The sequence below is a fragment of the Oreochromis aureus genome, linkage group 12 (assembly GCF_013358895.1).
Source record: "Oreochromis aureus strain Israel breed Guangdong linkage group 12, ZZ_aureus, whole genome shotgun sequence".
Taxonomy (NCBI): Eukaryota; Metazoa; Chordata; class Actinopteri; order Cichliformes; family Cichlidae; genus Oreochromis; species Oreochromis aureus.
Window position 1 is genome coordinate 25,272,086 of NC_052953.1, and position 19,651 is coordinate 25,291,736.

Genomic DNA, 19,651 nt, shown 5'->3' on the forward strand with positions numbered 1-19,651 from the left:
GCCTCACTGAAAGGAGGAAGAAGTGGTTTATTGCAGCCGTGACAGCCATGGATTCTTGAATGAGGCAGTACAGTACACTGTGAAAGGTTTCAGACCTTGTGGTTGTTGTTCATCTCTGTCTCACTTCCACAGTGCGTCTTTGTCCTGTCTTCCTCCCCTCATGGCAGATGGCTGTCCTTCCCTGAGCCTGGTCCTGCTAGAGGTTTCTTCCTGTTAAAAGGGGGGTTTTCATTCCCACTGACACCAAGTGCTTCCTTATAGGGGGCACAATGTAAAGTGCTTTGAGGCGACTGTTGTTGTGATTTATAAATAAAACTGAACTGTCAAGTTTTCCACATTTTGTCAAGTTTCAATAATCTAAAATTTGATTCTGTCCTCCTGGGTGCCAACCAGCATTTTACTGTACAGCTTCTGCTGCTCTTCTTCACAGGTATCTTTAACCTTTGCCCTTTTCAGTTCTCCATCCGTATAAAAGAGCTTGAATTCATAAACAATGTAGCCACACATGTTCTACATGTTAGTTTCTACCCAAGCAATTAAAATGTAAACAATATAAACTTTATCATAAATTGCAATACTGCAATAAATTCTTATTCTGTAAAAAATGGCAACCAAATGGTACGAGGAAGCAAATACTCAACTATGAAAAATGAATCGAATATAATAATGTTTCCACATAATTGGTAAGAATAACCTAATAATTAAATTATAGGTTGTTTGGCTTTGTAGAGCCAATCAGCTTCATAAGACTGGACCTAGAAATAGCTGATGTTCATTGTCTTTCAATTGACACACCCATGAGATCAAAAGGTTTTGATATTTTTATGCGTTCAAAATTCTTATTAAGTCTACTTTAAAACAGGTCTGTCTTTTGTTTTATCCCCTATAAAAAAAAAATTATCAGCACTTTTAAGAATAAATGCTTTAGTCATTCGGACGCACATCATGAGCAGGTATCAGACTAAAAGTGAGCTTCTGACATCTGACTCTACTGTGTGCTGAAACTCGGCAAATATTTGCCCCCTTTCTGGTTTATTCTTTATTTAGTTGTCACAGTTACATGTGTCAGATTGTCAAAAAATATTTAATATGAGGCAATGATAATGACAAAACACAATGCAGTTTTAAAATCGTGACTTAATAAATTAAGGGATAAAATCTACCCAAACCTATCTGGCTCTGTGTGACAGAGTGATTGTGTAAACCTTATAACTTGTTTTGCCACTTTTGGCAGCACGAACTGCAATCAAGTGTATGTGATTACTGGCAATGTCTTTCAAATCACCGTTAAGGAACTTTGGCCCACTCGCCTTTGCAGAGTTATTTTAAATCAACCACATTGGAGGGTTTTCAAGGTTGAAAGGCTTGTTTAAGGTCACGCATAAGCATCTCAGGTATTCACATGTTGAAATCTTTTCAGATGTGCTGTACATTCATGCACTGATCCTTAGCACTGATCCCTGATAGGGAATACATGCAAAAATACAGTGCTAGAAAAATAAAGATCCCAATCTTGATGCCAGACTGGAGGACATGGTGCCCACTACGAAAAACTATCCAGAAAGACAGAAAACAACAGCAAGTCAAGGCAATACTTTAGATATAGTGAAAAACAAAGTCAAAAGTAGTGAACATTCTTGAACATTTATTATTTTTATGAAATGATTTGACATAATCTAAACGACTATCCCTGATAACAGCAGACCAGTGAGATAAAGGTCCCAGGGAGAAACCAATGAGGCCGTCCACCAAGTTTCTTGAGTTCAAAGTAAAGCTGCAGTCTGTTCATGAAACCTCCTTGAGGCTGCTAAGTTAGGAAAAAGGTCATTGGTGAGGTGGGGCAGATAAACACAATAGCTTTTAGAGTTTACTTAAAATAAACTAGCCAACATGTTCACTGCAATGGCAGGAAGTCAATGAACAGATGTCTTTTTAAAAGGTGTATTAGTATGAGTATGTTTTGGCTATTTGCCATTATATCTATGCGTTTAGTGAAGAGACCCACTGTTATGATTTTACATCGTTACCTGCGTGACACAAGCCTTACAGGAACAATGCTGAAGAAATTCCTAATAATCCCTTTTTTTTCCAGTTATACATTATTAGCTGGAAGAGGAATAGGTGTCTAAATCTACAAACTTCCATCAGAGTAACTGTGGGTGCACATTTTCCACTTCATAATGTGAGCACTTGCACATTCAGTGGAGAGAGGAGAAAAAAAAGAAAAGAAATCACAGACAGCATATCAGGAACACGTCTCAAGCGCAGCTCCTACAGTGACCATGTGTTGATACAAGTCTTAATGTAAAACTCAATGCTTAAAATACAAGTCTGTTTTTCATCTTGGAAAAAAGCCCATAAAAATATTTGAAATGTAACAAAATCTGGCACTGTGCCCTGAATCAAGGGTACAAGCCGGTCATGAAAAAACCCAAGCTTTAGAACAACTGAGTTTTTATCTACAATAACTCTTTTATACACCCCGGGTATAATCAAGTCTGAAACTGAAACATAACTTAAAAACATGACTGTAAAATCTTAAAAAAAAAAGATTAAACTATTAAATGAAAAAACAAACAAACAAACAAACAAAATAAACACTTTTCCTTAAAGACTGCCACCAAGGAAGACTCTGTTGCTTCATTTCTAATGCAAGCGAGGCTTCGGTCAAGCTATTCCAACACAGGGCAGCAGACTCAGAATGACCCGTAACAGCGAAGCAAACTTAACATGCCAGGCTGAGGCAGTGACCGAGGAAGCCAAATGGAGTACTTTTGACATCAGGGACAGAATTTTCCAGTCCAGGGGCTCCGACAGAAAAGGACCGCTGCTGATCGCCTAATCAGTAAGAGGTGCCCAGCTTTGAATCAGTCCATCTCCATAAAGGTCCTTCAGGAGCGGCTGCGGTCCTCCTGGGTGCCAACCAGCATTTTACTGTACAGCTTCTGCTGCTCTTCCTTAAAGGTATCTTTAACCTTTGCTCTTTTCAGTCCTCCATCCCTATAAAAGAGCTTGAGTTAGTAAACAATGTAGCCACACATGTTCTACTGATTAGTTTCTACCAAAGCAATTAAAATGTAAAAAATATAAACTTAAACTTTATCATAAATGGCAATACTGTAATAAATTCTTATTCTGTAAAAAAAATGGCAACCAAATGGTACGATGAGGAAGCAAATACGCAACTATGAAAAATTAATTGAATATAATAATGTCTCCATGAAATTGGTAAGAATAATTAAATTATAGGTTGATTGGCCTTTTAGAGCCAATCAGCTTCATAAGTCTGGACCCAGAAATAGCTGATGATGTCAAACTCTTCTTCATTTCCCAGAAATCAAACAAACACTGTGGCATCACTGAGAGTAACAACAGTCCAAATTCTTGCAGCGCCAATAAAATGATGAGTGTGGGAGTTCACCCTGGTGTTACAAAAAAAGTTTAACATCCATGAAAAAGGGGATATATGTTGTTTAACAGAGTAAGAAGTTAGCTTAATATACTCTCCATCAAAAAATGATAAATCATGTTCTGAAAGTTAAAAAAGAAAGAAAGAAAGTGACAGATCTGTTGTCACTCAGGACAAAACAGCAGCAATGTTTGTCTGCATGCTCAATCATCCAAGTAAGGAAATCCCCAAAAGTTGATTTTGTTCAGATTCTGAGTGATGAAATGTTTCTCCCACTAAAAAAACGCCATGTCCAGATGAACAGAATCAACTTTTTGGGAGTAGCAATGTTTGTAGTGTTACTGAAGTTTGGCTAGGCTTCAGGTTCCCACTGAAATCTTAGTCAGCCTGAGAGGGATTCTTTTCTGATGCGTTAAAATATTTGGTATCTGGCAAGCCATGAGCCCAGGGGCTGTAGATACAGTAGATAAAAACTGAGCTTAAAGGCGTGCTGCACATAACCAGTGCTAATAAAAAGCCAGACAAACTGACAACGGCCACGGATTATTCTTAGGGGCTTGTTTATGTTACCTAAAAAAAGTATTACAATACATTAAAAAGACAAGAGTCTAAACAAACGCCACAGGAGGACAGGGAAGCAAAAGGGACATCATCATGTAACAAGCAGATAAGCTGTAATTCAGATGGCAGCCTAAAAAGCTGTAGTAACTAAAGGAAGTTTCAGCAGTTCATAGTTCATAAAAAGAAAGGAAAGCAGTGTTATTAGGTTGCATCAGTTTGCTCAATGCATTTCATGGAAACTAATGGATGCAGCTGAAACGCAGTAAACAAAATCTAGTATATTTTTAGACATTTAAAATGATCTGTGTGGGACTACAGTACATGTAACATTAAATTACTGGCAGGTTAAATCAGGCAGGTATTTTCATGTCTCATAGCAGGAAAGCCACATTAATGATGGATGAATTTGGTTAAGAGCTCCAGTGAGCTGGTGCAATGATTATGTATGTGACTGACAGAAAAAACTTTTATTTTATAAGGTTTTGTTATTGCTTTTGGTTACACTTGTGCTTTTCTATGATCCAGTGTCTGGTATGAATGGTTACACGGTTTTCATGCCTTGTCCTTCACCGAGTGTGTATGTGAAAATGGAAGAGTGTTATCTTACCACAAGAGATCGACTAGTCCTCCTTGCCTTGCTATGGCTGCTTTAACACGATTTGCGAACTGTACTGCATCCTCTCCCTCCTGTTGAGAGGACAAACATAAATACGACTCTGGTAAGCAAGCGGTCATAAATAATCGACAGCATTGCTGCTAAAATCTTGTCATTTTGTCTTACTGAAGGAGATCTGAGTGGCAGCATCTGTAGCAATGCCATGCAGCACATGCTCATGCAATATGCACTAATACACCACATACCATGGAGGATGCTGGTTTTTGAGTTGTGCGCTGATGGTTGCTCTTTTTAGCTCTTTAAGACTATGTACACAATGAATGAATGAATAGATTTTGATTGGTCAGGTCACCGGACAGATTTATGTTTCATTTCAGTCGATCTTAAATAAGTGAGTTAGCAGCATTTCTGAATCTTGCTTTATTTCTCAAAGACTTTGCTTCTCTGAGATGTTCTTTGCATAATCAATGTTAATGACCTGTTGCCAGTTAAGATAATTAATGCTGAGATGTTTCACTAGGTATTTTATTCCCCTCATGTTTTGTTGCCCTTGTCTAAACAGTTTTAAAAGTATAAAGCCTTGAAAATTTATACCATCAAAACTTTGGCATTAATCTCATTGTAGGAATTTATAAACAGGGCGACAAGACAATACAGAGGGTCTACAGCTGAAACGCATGTTCTGTTATTGTCACTGCAGGTCCTGCTAGTCAAATTTTGAGGACGACTGGTCAAAATAAAATTTAATAAATCAAGATCAAAAAATCCATTACAAGTATATGGATTTTAAACAATGTGCTCTCAATATATGAAAAAAAACAAAACAAAACAAAAAAAACAAGAAAGCTTCTCTTTGTTGAGATGCCTTGAGTTGAGGCTCACCTCTCTAGACATGGGAGGAAGGTACCACACGCTGCAGACGATGGCCCAGCTGCTCATCATACGCAAAAGGTAGCTGACCATCCCGAACTTGCTGCTATTCCAGAAAGCATCTCCAAAGCGGGGATCATACTACGAGGATCAGGCACACACCAAAATGATTAATCAGTACATGTGTTACTGTGGACAAGACTATGGTTAAAAACTAGAACAAAAAACTTTACCTTAATAGCCACAGGGTAGACTGTGGCACCGATTTCAAAACTGCCCTTCTTAAACATCATAACCGATGTGTTGTTAATGCAGGTACCTTGAAATAAGAATTTATAAAAGACAAGGTTTATGTAAGATAAAATGAAACTTGCAGTTAGATAACTATATGATTTTAATGATGTCACTCAGAGCTCACCTTCTGGGAAAATGAGGATAGGCAGTTTAGATTTATCTTCTACATGGTCGCTCAATCTGTAATGAAAGAATTCTGCAGGTTAATGCAAAAGATTTCTAAAGAGATCATTTTTAAAGACTATTAAAACAAAAATTTGATTAGACTTATTCCAATTTGAAGTTCTACTTTGAATGATCCAAAAACATACCATGGAATAATTTATAAAAAGGTGAAACGTCATAAAAACGTACAAAAAATATCACTAAACACAGATTGTAATGCTACCTTTTGGCCACAAGATGTCTGTCTTTTACTTCTGAGCGTTCAAACCAAATGTGTGGACAAGCTTTGACCATGGATCTCTGAATGACCCCCATCAAGCCACCATGGATTTGTCCAACCTAACAACACAAACACAAAGATAGCAACACATCTATTTCTGGGAGAGTTGCCACTCCAACAAATACCTGCAGTAGAAGAAGTGACCAACGTAAAGGTTTTGTTCTTTTCAACATTTTGTGCCAGGAAACAGTATAGTTACCATAGCATAACAGCCATCGCTTGCCAGGATGATGACATCAATTGGTGAAGTGTGGTTAGCGACACAGATGCCTCCATTTTTGGGTTTATTCTCACTAGAAAAGGGGAAAACAACAATTAAATTATGATGGGACTTAATAAAGATTATGAAGTGTGGGGGTAAGCAACTGTTAAAATACACTTAGTCCAAAATCAAATGCAAAACCATGCTTAATAGAAATTTTGGTATGATTTGGTGCAGTGCCTCCCACCCTCTTTTCTGGTGAAAACAAAGCAACCCATGCTGTCCATGTTGAAATGTGCGACCCCCTGAGCATGGAGGATCTGACAGCTAAGACCACATTCCACAGATAGAGTTTCCATCTTAAATAGGGAGAGAACATTGCTTACTGTATCACTTGAGTATTTTTAGAACCAGACTGGGGAGGAATACATGTTACAACAGGCTAGGCCCAACAGACACTCAAAGCTACAGCTCTGGCTCACCTACGAGTACCTAATGTGCATCAGTCCAATCAACAAATGTCAAACAAGTACTGACTTGACTTCAACTCGTATCTCTCAACAGAATCTGAATTTATATTCTCATTTCAACAAGAAACCACCATTGTTCTGCAGGTGAAAGCATATCTGGACACATTTTCTTTCAGAAATGTAACAAATATCACTAAAAATGCCAGCTGATTATTTCAAATTCCTTCAAGCCTCCAATACACTTGGCACTGACAAGAAAACACCAGCTGCTAGAGAGTGCACAATGTGAGTATCAACTTCCTCCTTCACATCCGGTTGCATGTGCAACCCTTTTGATCCTCTCTCACGTTTTGTTCCTCCAACGTTCTTGCGAAAAAAAAAAAAAATTAGATTTCAATTATTTCTTGCATCACTTAATAAATCTCTCAAACCCAAATCTAAATGAATCAGTAATGGTACATGAAACACATTCCTTGGCTCTAAACATGTTTTATGTAAAAAATTGGAAAGTTTGGTTGAGCTCACAATGGTTTCGTGAGCATCTGTTGCCGACTTCTGTACTTCATCTTGCATCAGAATGACTGCTGCGGTGAAAATTAATTCAGAAAGTCTTGAGTCTGGCTACAGACACCCTTCCTTTCATACTCACACACTATATGCACAGATTTCAGTTGTTAACACCATGGCTTCTGCTCTCTGAACATAACTCATCTGTCATTATGTAATCTGACACCTTTCCCCTCAGGACAAGATGTCTGCTGAGCCTTATGTTTCTCAAAGGCAAAATAATGAGACCATGTGAACAAGCAGTGCAACCGCTGCATGGTTGGGATTATTGTATCCTTCTAGGTTTATGATAGCTTCGAACCAAAGCTTAAATCTTGACATGCTCATTGCCCAAAGTGTGGGAAAGAACCCCAAACGCATTAAATTTACAACAGCATTTTTAAAACTGACTGCTGACATTTTGCAATTTTTGGGGGTATTTCTTTTTGTCAAACGTAGTTTTCCCCTTGACAATGAAAAAGTAAATAGCTCTCAGCGCTATCGAATTGCAATTTGATTTTTTTCAGGGAAGTCAATAATCACCAGCAGCACTGTTACACTTTTCGGACAGACTTTTGCACCGTTACAACTCTGGCTTCATGCAATTTCTTTTTAAGTGCGAACAGAAATTATAATAACACATCAATCAATATAACTTATCAGGGCGTATGCCATTAAAGAGCAAGGATGAAAAAAAATTGGGAAATTAACCAAAATGTTGAGAAACACTGTGAAGCAATCAACCAGCAGATGCACCACCCATCATCCTGTCCTTTATGACAGGACACTGATCCAAAAAATGGAAAAACAGCCAGTGGAAATGACAGCAAGCACAAACTCTAGCCTTTGAAACAAATTGTTTAAACCTTTATAGAAATGATATTATTTCTTTAAAATAATACAAAGGCTTGCATTCAGAAATCACTCTGCCACGAGCCTTGAAGGGATAATTAATTAGCTTCTGCCATCTCTGTTGCCATCATTCCCACAGGTAATGTGCTTCTGACGCAAGAAATTATGCAATTAAATGAGCAATGTCAAGTAAACACTTCCAGTGGTTGACCAATGGAATAAAACAGTCACATGACTTGGTGGTTATGTGGGAAAACAGTGTAGGTCCTTACCTGTCATGGTAGGTTATAATGGCAGTCAAAGCTCTGACGCATATTCTGTAGCACATCAAATGGACTTTCTCACTCAGAAAATTTTTCATCCTGGAAAGAGTACACAGCAGGATTAACATGTCTGCAGGGCTGATCTGATACTTTTGATACAGTCAAAGTCGTAACGATCAGATCAGTTGTACCTTCCATTTGGCAGCAGCCCAACAACAGAGGTGAGGAACACAAGCAGACCTACACCAGTGAAGGCAAGAGTGACCCTGATAGAAGGAGACAGGACAATTCAGAGCTTTACAACAGAACACTGTAGTTGTTTTGGTTTTATTAATTAGTCTTTGTATGGACATTAACATGCAGATATATTACTTAAAAAGCTTTCTTCTGAACCACATGCTTTCACTTTGAAGAGCTCATGTAAAAAGCACGATTAATATCCAGTAGTGTAAGATTCTTGCCATCAACTCAAAGTGTCACGCCCTCCTCTACACTCCACTGTCTCAGACAAGACTGCAGAACCTGCAGAAGGACATATTAGGCGACGGTTAAGCTGGCCGACGCGTCGACTTAATCTGGATGAACCAATCATCCAGGGCTGGAAAAGGTGCTGATTATATTGTGTGGGGATTAAGAAAAATATAAGGGAGCTGAAGGTTTCACAGTGTCATGAGCAAAGCCAATATTCAATTGGACAAAGGCTGAAAGAGAGAATCTATTAGCTTGACAGGAGACTAGAAGGGAGGGTGTCTGTGCAGCGGTGGCCTGATTTGTCTCCCCACTGGCAACTGGAAATGAGCCAGCCACGCTTAGCACTGAGTCACCATCCCTGTGCCTTTCTAAGATGAGCCTCGTACAGGATCTCTGTATGTGGCGTCTTTAGTTATGTAACGGCAAGTTCCCATGTCACGTAACCACACGAAACTGAGTAACCCATTAGACTTGCATGTGGTTAAAACATAAATGTGAAACTTTAGTAACATACCCTGGGACAGTCTGTTAAAACTGAAGAACTCAATATCAGAAAAAAAGTGTTCTATCATCGCTCAGCTGGGCAGGACTGCTGCATCACACCTAGAAAGTCCTGGGTTTGAACTGATCATCTGTGGTTTTGCCACAGTCAAACCACACACCCACGGGATGGTGTGCAAACACTTAATCTGCATGTGTGTTAATGCTGTGACGGCCTAAAGACCTATCGAGGGTGTACCCGACCTTTCTGAAATATCCCTACTGGAAGCATCGATTGTGAGGCTGGTTTGACCTACAGGTGGTACATTTGCAACTTTTTATTTGACTATTTAGATAGAGTCATATGACAGAAGATACAAACATACATGCTAGGGAGGAAGATTATTAGTATGTTACATACACAAGTTGTTACATAACGATGAGCGTTTGCGACAGGCTAAAATATGGAAAAGTATTCAAACTAAATTCCTCAGATTTTTATGCTAGCATAAGCATTTGTGTCAAGGTTATACCAGTGCCTATTTGTACAGGAGGGGATAATGTATTGTGTGTATCCATGTTTTTGGTATTTCAAAAGCAGCAACTGTGCTGAGGGCTTTTGCCTGTGACTCTTGAAAGTTCAGCTAATACCTGAGAGGCAGCAGGAAACCATAGCGGATCAGCAGGCCCAGCCCCCATAGGACAGTCAGCCTCAGGCTGATATAGTGGAAATTATAGTTGCTGCGGGTCAGCAGATTCCAGGACTCCAGCTCCTCAGCACTAAACCGCTTGGTCACTTCATCATCCATGATGCTTTCCACTCCTCGCCGGGCAAAATAGAAAATGTCAGATAACTCAAACTCGGTGGCTGAGTCCAGGTCTTTATTGCTGCCACTCCGCCGGATCTCCTTGATCTCCTCCTCCAAGGAGGTTGGCTCCTTGGCAATGATAGCTGGAATAGTTGAGACAGACAGAAAGTCAACAATACTCACCTCTAAAACAAATACATCTTTTGAACAAATATTTCCAAGAAAACACAATGATCCTACCATTTGAATAGGGTTTGTACAGGAGGTGATTCTTTTCTTTTGCTCCTCTCTCTATCCTAAGTGTGGCCCACTAGAAAGAAACAAAGAAAGAAATGGGTCTACATTTGGAAAGAGACGCAAAATGTTTGAGAAATAAAAAAATCCCAGTCCATTCTGGAGAGGTGCACAAATATTCTCCACACCCTGGCCTAAAGGTATCTAAAATGAAAACATGTGTGCACTGGTTATCAGAGTTTTTTCAAAGAGAGGTCTAAGCCTTGCATTCAATCATCATTGCAACATTACATTACATGAAAGAAATGTCAAACATCTGGCGGCAGAAGCAATCTTATATGGACAAATGGTCAAACTTTTAAGCAAGCCAACATCCGATACTGATTTCCCCTCAAGAGGCAATATGGATGAACTTTTCCCACAAAAAGAAATATTACATCTATTGTTTTTCCTTTTTGCACAAATGATTAAAAATGGCAAACTCCCCAGTGTTGTTCAAGTATATCATGCTTATCTTCAGACACCAAATGTTTGCTTATTCAAAAAAAAGAAGAAAAAAAAAGGATTTCCGTGTGTAGTACTTCTCCAATTTTTCTGACTTATCTGTGCCAGCAGAAACACTAAAATGCAGACTTCTCCCTGTTTAACATGTATTATACTGCAATAAATGTCAAAAATATTTCCTATGATGCAAACATCTACTCATTTACGTACGCTGTGCTAGCTGAGATAAAAACTAAATGAAGAGCATCAAAGAACGCAGTGTTCTCCTAAGCTGGAAAACAACATGTTTGTGTGTGTGTGTTTGGTGGTGGTGGGTGAGAAAATATCAGGAAATGATTAACCGGGTTGTGCCAGATTAGTTTCACCTGTGCCTACAGCCTCAGACTCCACAGTGCAGAATTTTGGCAACTTTGAGGGTTTTCTGCATCAATCATAAGAAAAATCAACTGACACTGGAACAAAATGCATGTTTTTAAGTACTCAAACACAGTAAGGAATGAAAGTCTGCAAAACTCAAATTAGTCAAGAGTACTGGAATGCTTGGTGGCTGGAGATCTCGCAAACTTTCAAACTTTTGGCTCTAAATCACAAAAAAACCTAAACACCTTTATTTAGGCTGGATAATTAAGATGTTTTATTAAATTTCCAAAAAAGAACTTTGTTTTACAGTAACGATTAACATTAACTCTAGTAATGAAGGCTCTACACAAGCCATCATTAGTCAAATCTGATACAAGCAACACTAGTCAACCAAGGTTTGTCACTTTTTTAAATTTTGTTTTCTTTTACAGGTACCTTTAAACCGTGTCGTGACAAGTTGTCTTACTGAGTCATCATATGAAAATGCAGCTGCAGTTGTCAGTGGTGACTGCAAGAGTAAACAGAGAGCGCCTCCTTCTAGTAAAAAGATGAGGACCAAAATAAAGCAGCTGCTTTGCAGCATGTAGCTCCAGAGCTGCATGTGAGCGATAAGGTCCTAACTGCTATATATACATATCTTATGAAGTATTGCCATTTATACACCGATTGGTTAACAGTAAAGCAAATTCTTCAGGCAAGTAACTGCAAAACAAAGCATCATTTTAGGTTTTTAGTTAAAACTGTCTATACACAAAGATGCCAGGATTCATGTTTTTATTTCCATCAAACCTAGTGAACCAAATCCATGTGCTACATCTTCATTCTCCGCCTTGCACGCTCTCGGTCCTATCTGTTCTTTTCTGGAAATCTCACTGCTGCTCCTTGAATCATGAGCTAAGAACATCTGATTATCTCCCAGTGGTTCATTTATTTCTGGCACAAGTTCTGCTCTCAGAGGTACATGATGGAAAGTAATGACTGCTTTACTAGTGACACAACTGGGCAGAGCAGCTGATGCACCGTGCCATTATTAGGAGTTCAAACGCATATCTTTAAAGTAACGACATCAATTCAGTAAGCAGAGACAATACTTACTGACAACCACTGTTTTCTAAACTTGCATAACAAGGGAAGAATATCCTGTGGCTGTGGTGTTGATCTCTATCAGTCAGACAATGCAATGCATACTGGTCAGTTGTTAAAGGCACAAATAAAGCTGGAGACGTGCCAGTGAACAATCGCTGTTTTCTACAACTTATTTCCTTTTTACAACTAAGATAAAATTTTAATGACACATTTGGGGAACAACGCTAGCAACTTTTATGTCCTTGCCATTGTGCTCGGCAGCAGAGGCAATCATTTTAACTGTCAACTGTACAAAAGCACAAACACACCTTTATCCACAACATTTATGATTGCCACAGCACATCAGACTGCAATAAACTTTGAGTCACGAGGTAGCAAGCTCTTACCTCAAAGACCTTTAACAGTGTTTTCATGTAAAGACGCCGGATACCAAAGGACACCCCAAAGATGGCAGGCACAATAATGAAGACCAGCAGCAGGGTGAACCACACGGTGAAGGAGATGCCCAGCAGGATACACACCAAGTTATCAAAAGGATTGAAGAAGAGTTCCATCTTTGAAGTCGGATGGGTTCAGTTCAAAAACAGTGTAAAATCCCAGGACTGAGCAGATGTGAAAAGAGGTGCAGGTCTTCACCTCCAGGCCCCAAGTGGCCTTTACCTTTTTGTCAGAAAAAGGCCTTCATCAAGATAACTAGGGGGTGGAGCTTCTCCTTGCATTGAACTGCGAATTATTACAAATACAGGTGACCATCTTGTTGTTGCCCTCTTGGGCAGTGTTAAGTATTTCAGTAGATTCACCTCAAACTGGATTCTGAAACTGAGCTGAAAAGAGTTCCGGGAAAAAAAGGGGGAACAATTCTTTAAGGCAGGTGTGCAAAAAAAAACTGCCTGTCCCTTGTTGCAGAGGTTTTCTGCGGTTTGAGAAATGCCTCCCACTGGCGGAAGAGATGTAAACACTGGGACAAAAACAGCTGGGTACAGCAGGTGGTTTTTCTTGTGTGGTGAAGATCCGGGAGCTCGGCAGGAGTCACAAAGGCCTGGAAAGATGTAAACACATGATCAGGACCAGCTGTGTCTCAGTCCTAAAACCTCTTTGGTCGGATTGCTGTCTGTGTAATTTAATAACGCAAGACAGACAACGTGTCCTTGTGTCAGCGCCTGCTCAGTACATATTACATATACCGGTGTACAAACTTAATGCTAACGTGAACATAAATAAACGCCACTGGTCTTTATAAGGTTAGCGCCCACCTATTTTCTGCTAAGGAGCAGATAACTTTAAATGTTACGGTTATGGGCTGGGGTGCAACGATAACGTTAGCTTAGAGGCCCTTCTCGTACCAGCTGCTGATGCTGCAGCCGGGCGGCTAACGACAGGCTCCGTCCTGAATTTAAAAAAAAACAAAACACTTCGGATTAGCGCGGCTCATGCATTATTTAACGGCTATAGACGCTTTCTAGGACAATTTGGCCGCCTCTCAACCCCGAGGAGGCTATTAAAGCGATATAAGCAAAAGCTCGGTTGCGAAACTCAAAGACTCCTGAACGCACACTGATGACAAGAAGCCAAGGATAAAGTTAGCTTCTCGCCTCTGAGCTAACAGTGAGGCTCAAATTTGCCTCCTTGTGTGCATCGCCTCGTTTTGCTAACGTTAGCCTGCTTGCGCTCAGCTCAGTCCTCCACGATGCTGTCCGGTAGTTCATGCTTCGCTAAGACAGCCTTTCAGTTACCAGCTTGAATTCGGTACGAGGACTTGATGTGTTTCCAGTAATTATCCTAACAACAAAACTACACGAGGCTTAAAAGGCTTCACAGTTAACCAACCTTCAGTCACGTTAAGTCCGGCTCCGGTACAGCAGCGCTCCGTCCCCCATCACTTTGTCTTTGTCTTGTGGACTGCAGCCAAACTCCACCCGTCGGACAGCACAAGCGTACAGCTGGCGGCTCGAGGATCACTGAAACGACCAACTCCTGCCGACCCACCGCCCCCATATCACCACCGAGCGGTGCTGACCTCTGGTGGTACAAGTACGCTATTACAGTTGAATACTTTATTGGGATTTTATTTTTTCTAACCACTAGTGGCGCTGTAGAGCAACTTTGCCACACACACTTGTGGTCAGAGGTTTACATCCACTAACCATGGGCAGGAATATCATGATAATTTGGGGCAGGGGCGATTTTAGCCCATTTTGAAGCACCCCCAAAAATGGGCTAAAATCGCTAAATGGGCTAAAATTTTGGGGGGTGCTGAAATGGATCAAAGCACCCCCAAAGATTTCTTACTTTTTTTTTGACAATATTTGCTGTTTGTAGGACACACTACTGAAAATATAAAAAGCATACAGTACGTAATTGAGATGGAACATTTTAACAACAGAAGTATAGATAACCCCTCCCCCCTCCCAAAATGGTTTGTTCCAGCCCACCTCTCTCTCAGGTGCCCTTTGTGCCAGAGCGATGGTGTCTGAGACGCAGCGGAGCGGAGGTGGAAGCGCCTGCCCTAAAACAGGACATATTATTCAATTCAATTCAATTCAATTCAATTCAATTTTATTTATATAGCGCCAAATCACAACAAAAAGTCGCCTCAAGGCGCTTTATATTGTACAGTAGATCGCACAATAATAAATACAGAGAAAACCCAACAATCATATGACCCCTATGAGCAAGCACTTTGGCGACAGTGGGAAGGAAAAACTCCCTTTAACAGGAAGAAACCTCCGGCAGAACCAGGCTCAGGGAGGCGGCCATCTGCTGCGACGGTTGGGGTGAAAGAAGGAAAACAGGATGAAAGACATGCTGTGGAGAGACAGAGATTAATAACAGATATGATTCGATGCAGAGAGGTCTATTAGCACATAGTGAGTGAGAAAGGTGACTGGAAGGGAAAAACTCAATGCATCATGGGAAATCCCGGCAGCCTACGTCTATTGCAGCATAACTAAGGGAGGATTCAGGGTCACCTGGTCCAGCCCTAACTATATGCTTTAGCAAAAGGAAAGTTTTAAGCCTAATCTTGAAAGTAGAGATAGTGTCTGTCTCCTGAATCCAAACTGGAAGTTGGTTCCACAGAAGAGCTGCATTTAACCCTAAGTTACTCTTCATATAGTTGGTAGGAGTCAGGCCATGTTTCTTTTTAGCTGAAAAACATTACACCAGGCAACCTGCTGTGTTGAAAACGTGTTTTCCTATGATGTTTGCTGCCCTACAATCTGTCCTGCTCTGTAGTAAAATCAGTGATATTTGACCGTCCTGTTGCTCCCATTGAAATGTTTACAGCCTATTTAAAATCAAAAATTTAACATTATCGTAGCTACTGCTGTTACCACTGTCCTGTCTGAAATGTAATGAGAGAAGCTGCTTATTTTGCCATATGTGCCGATATTAAACCCAAAGTACTTACTAGCTAACTGACTGGACGCCCATTAACCTTATAACTCCTTAAGGAGTTATAAGTTTACACAAAATTTTGTGTGTGTGTGTGTGTGTGTGTGTGTGCAGAGAGACAATAGATCAGTCAGACATCCCGCTGACTGTAGCTTTTAACCCTTACTGACTTGAGCACAACTCCATAATAAGCACCAAGCGGCAATATGTATAAAGATGATCATGGTTACACCTGCAATGAAAGATTATATGATTATACTAACACCTGTAAATAGAAGATTAACATGAGGTTATAACAATCACTGTAATACAAACGTTAATGTAATGTCAATAGCTTCAATAAATGCTTTAATGCAATGCTTATTATATGATTCTGATGCAATGATAAAATAACAGTAAAATATATCTTCTCACTAGCTTCATGCCTCCATCTCTCACCACTGCCTCCCAAATCCTTGTAAGTTGAATCGCTGCTGTTAATCTGATCGTCTATTTCAGGAGCAGGCTGCGTAGATGGATCCTGTGGCAAACTTTGTCTGTCCTGATGATACAGAGACCAGTTTGTGTTGCACCTTCCACAGTTTGACTAGCACTCTGTGAGTAGTTGGCAAGTGTTTGCAGACAGCATGACAGCTACAGTAACCGCGGCTATCTGCTAGTGACCAAATTAATCATAAGGTGGTCTTTGGTGTATCACTGCATACCTCTTTGTGGTTATGTTCACCTATTCACCAGCAACCTCCAATAACCACTCGCCTAGAGACACTGGTGTCTAGACCTGTGTGACTAAGATGACTGGAGAGTGGAAAGTTGGCATTAGAGAAATCACCCCTCTGCTCAATCTTCTTTGTTGTTTGCATAAAATGTTAGTAAGGGTGGCCAGTGGCACTCTGAGAACCCTAGATATATAGGTGAACCTTCTTTGGATCAGAGAAACTCCTCTATGTTAGTCCCTGTACTTCGGAGCCTCAAACAAGAAGCAGATTAGTGCCTTTGTCAGTTTTCTAGGTCACTCTAATGAACATTTTGGCAGCATGAACCTCAAACATGGCTGGCACTAATCTTGGATGTTTCCTCTTAAATTGAGCACAACTGTCTAACCGATAAGAGACCTGTGTTTCTCTTCATAAGGCATGAAGGGGAAATGTATAAGACTCTGCTGAGCTACTATGAAGCTCGCCAGAGAGAGCTCGTGCTGGAAAATGCAGAGCTGAGAAAAGTGTTGCAGCAGATAAAAAAAGACATGGTGTCCATTCTAAGTTCAAGAAAACCAGCCGTGAAAAGCGACAAACGTGAACACAGTGGCGTACAGGTAGTGTTTGATCACCTTTTGTATACTTTGTATTTTTCTTTTGAGACTCTTCCGTCACATTTTAAAGCTGCTGATGACATTTCCTCGCAATTTTAAACAATCAGCCTCCTTCTTTGTTTCACTTAGTCATTCAAAAATGTTTGTTAGATGTCCTACCAGCAGACTGAAAAATGTTTTATTTTATTTATTCACTCCAGGCCACATCGGAGGAGGAAGAGGAAGAGGTGTTTGATTCCAGTAAGGAAAGTGTAGAGCTTTATTGCTTTCATACCCCGGAGAAACTGACCAACAGTATTCGTCTCCAGTGGGGAAGATTTAAGAGCCACGTCGAAAGACTGGACAGCCAAGGTAAAATACTGTGACATCAACGATTCCTCACTAATGCAAATAATTGTTTAAATTATGAACTGAAGCCTCTGCTGTGATTGCTCAAAGAATTAAAAGTCAGTATTCTCACATGGACCTGTTATGTTTTTTTGTCTGTTAAAATCAAGAAATGTTATGAGCTGATTGGAAGCAAAAGATAATGTGTGGTTTGAATATTTTGTATACAGCGGCTCTGTCACTTTGTGTTTGATGTTTACTTCTTGTTCCTTCTTCTTGCTGAATTCAGTATTTATAAGACACATTTAAATCTGATTAATTATTTGGGCTTTTTGCTTTAGCATCCTTGGTTCAGATGGTGGAAAGCAAAAACACTGATGCTGTTCCACAAGAGACTCAGGAGGAAGAGATGGACAGACTAAAGCTGGAGATCCAGCAGTGCAAAGACTTTATTCCAACACAGCAGCAGCTCCTACAGGTACGGATGAATTAGCTCTGAGGTTTTGTGGATTTAAAAGCTGAAATTTGCACAGAGAGAGAAAGCGTCTTTAATATTTATCGGTGTTTAGTGAAAGGTAATATACATTTACCAAAACCAGGATCAGAGATGTCTGCTACTTCTCACGTTACTCTGGAATGAACACCTGACTTACTGTTGTTTGTGTTTTAGTTGAAACTCATTTTGTTCTATAAATAATCAATAAATTGTTGATTAATCCATCCACGTTCCTTTCTTTCCTATAGCAGCAGCTAAGCTCTCCGTGTGATGAGGAAACCGCATCCCTGCTAAGCAATTGCTACATGCTTCAAGAGAAGGAGCACCTCAAGGAGGAGTGGAAGATCTTTGAGAGGGAGAGGAAGAACTTTGCAGAGGCAGCCAACAGACTGAGCCACGAGGTGATTAAAAACAAATTAGTTTAGATCTTGTGCAAAGTTGTGTGCATATGACAGGTTACTGACTTCAGTTAAGATGTTTGAACTGTTTTTAAAACTTTTTTGGGGGGTTCATTTTGCAGAGGTGGGCCTTTGAGGAGGATCGAGCAACATGGCTCACAGACCGGTTTTTAAAATTGAGTCCATTTGCAGACTCAAAGAAAACCCCATTGTTAAAATGTGAGTATATGTGAGTCTCTCAGATTTCTATCAATTTCCCTAAAATGATGAGCAGCAGTTGCTTTAGATGGTTTGAAAATGTTACATATTAACAGGAGTTGAAAAAAGGAAAATATATCCAAATAGACTTATGACTAAGTTTCTTTTTAAGTGATGAGTAATTTCCATCAGTTCCAGCAGTCATTAAATCAGCCTCTTTTTTTCCCCAGCAGCTGAAACAGAGGCAGCTGCGACGGTGGCTCCAGAAAAGCTCATCAAATGTCCTTCAGACACAGCCTCCCCCACACCCAGTGTGTCCCGCTCGCGTCAGCTTCCACCGCTGACCTGTAGCCCACGCTTTGCCTTATCCCAGAAAACAGGTGTGGTAGCTTTATGTGTACCACAATTTCTGAATTAGTAATAAGCATGGCATAATGTACCTGCATGAACTTAATTTGAAGTTTTCCCCTCAATGTGATTGCAGCTCAGTGCAACCAAAGACAAACGGGGAGCATGCAGAGGAATCGATCATCCAGCAAGTTTCTTTTTAAGTGATGAGTAATTTCCATCAGTTCCAGCAGTCATTAAATCAGCCTCTTTTTTTCCCCAGCAGCTGAAACAGAGGCAGCTGCGACGGTGGCTCCAGAAAAGCTCATCAAATGTCCTTCAGACACAGCCTCCCCCACACCCAGTGTGTCCCGCTCGCGTCAGCTTCCACCGCTGACCTGTAGCCCACGCTTTGCCTTATCCCAGAAAACAGGTGTGGTAGCTTTATGTGTACCACAATTTCTGAATTAGTAATAAGCATGGCATAATGTACCTGCATGAACTTAATTTGAAGTTTTCCCCTCAATGTGATTGCAGCTCAGTGCAACCAAAGACAAACGAGGAGCATGCGGAGGAATCGATCATCCAGCACCAACAGTGGGAGTACAGGGAGGACCACACTCCGTTACATGAGAAGAACAGCTTCATTTGAAGCCAAAATCTCCCATCGCTGAATTAAACGTATCATTAATGTCCAGTGTTTATTGTTTCTTCTGTATTAAGTCAAATCA

The 19,651-nt window shown here is 40.2% G+C and overlaps 2 protein-coding genes across 8 annotated transcripts; one reads left to right on the top strand and one right to left on the bottom strand.

The window, feature by feature from the left end:
* Nucleotides 1-1,625: 1,625 nt before the first annotated feature.
* LOC116335698 (glycerol-3-phosphate acyltransferase 4) lies at nucleotides 1,626-14,464 on the bottom strand. Its single transcript, XM_031759454.2, has 13 exons — nucleotides 14,300-14,464; nucleotides 12,859-13,511; nucleotides 10,529-10,598; nucleotides 10,131-10,431; nucleotides 8,720-8,794; nucleotides 8,538-8,627; nucleotides 6,395-6,488; nucleotides 6,139-6,254; nucleotides 5,875-5,930; nucleotides 5,690-5,775; nucleotides 5,469-5,597; nucleotides 4,578-4,657; nucleotides 1,626-3,000 (listed from the first exon to the last, which is right to left on the bottom strand). The coding sequence occupies exons 2-13, from the start codon at nucleotides 13,024-13,026 to the stop codon at nucleotides 2,892-2,894; spliced, it is 1,374 nt and encodes a 457-aa protein (XP_031615314.1). The 5' UTR covers nucleotides 13,027-13,511; nucleotides 14,300-14,464; the 3' UTR covers nucleotides 1,626-2,891.
* On the top strand, nucleotides 14,427-19,619 carry LOC116335696 (afadin- and alpha-actinin-binding protein-like). Of its 7 annotated transcripts, none has more exons than XM_039620594.1 (11): nucleotides 14,427-14,503; nucleotides 16,364-16,461; nucleotides 16,997-17,177; nucleotides 17,375-17,525; nucleotides 17,843-17,979; nucleotides 18,249-18,398; nucleotides 18,518-18,614; nucleotides 18,824-18,973; nucleotides 19,078-19,128; nucleotides 19,204-19,353; nucleotides 19,458-19,619. In XM_039620594.1, the coding sequence occupies exons 2-11, from the start codon at nucleotides 16,379-16,381 to the stop codon at nucleotides 19,592-19,594; spliced, it is 1,287 nt and encodes a 428-aa protein (XP_039476528.1). In that variant the 5' UTR covers nucleotides 14,427-14,503; nucleotides 16,364-16,378; the 3' UTR covers nucleotides 19,595-19,619. The 7 variants fall into 7 exon arrangements, with proteins under 7 accessions (XP_039476528.1, XP_039476521.1, XP_039476526.1 ...); XM_039620587.1 differs by having other exon boundaries at nucleotides 18,246-18,398; nucleotides 19,458-19,618; XM_039620592.1 differs by having other exon boundaries at nucleotides 18,246-18,398; nucleotides 19,207-19,353; nucleotides 19,458-19,618.
* The last annotated feature ends 32 nt before the right edge of the window (nucleotides 19,620-19,651 follow it).

What these genes read in the sequence shown, in the direction of transcription:
- LOC116335698 (XM_031759454.2), bottom strand. Translation starts at nt 13,026, where the DNA reads ATGGAACTCTTCTTCAATCCTTTTGATAACTTGGTGTGTATCCTGCTG. An exon ending in CACTGTTAAAGGTCTTTGAG is followed by an intron (nt 10,599 to 12,858) that starts GTAAGAGCTTGC and finishes GTTTCTTTCTAG; the next exon opens with TGGGCCACACTTAGGATAGA. An exon ending in TTCCTCCCATGTCTAGAGAG is followed by an intron (nt 4,658 to 5,468) that starts GTGAGCCTCAAC and finishes TCCTCTCAACAG; the next exon opens with GAGGGAGAGGATGCAGTACA.
- LOC116335696 (XM_039620587.1), top strand. Translation starts at nt 16,379, where the DNA reads ATGGATCCTGTGGCAAACTTTGTCTGTCCTGATGATACAGAGACCAGT. An exon ending in CGAAAGACTGGACAGCCAAG is followed by an intron (nt 17,526 to 17,842) that starts GTAAAATACTGT and finishes TTTTTGCTTTAG; the next exon opens with CATCCTTGGTTCAGATGGTG. An exon ending in TGCCTTATCCCAGAAAACAG is followed by an intron (nt 18,974 to 19,077) that starts GTGTGGTAGCTT and finishes ATGTGATTGCAG; the next exon opens with CTCAGTGCAACCAAAGACAA.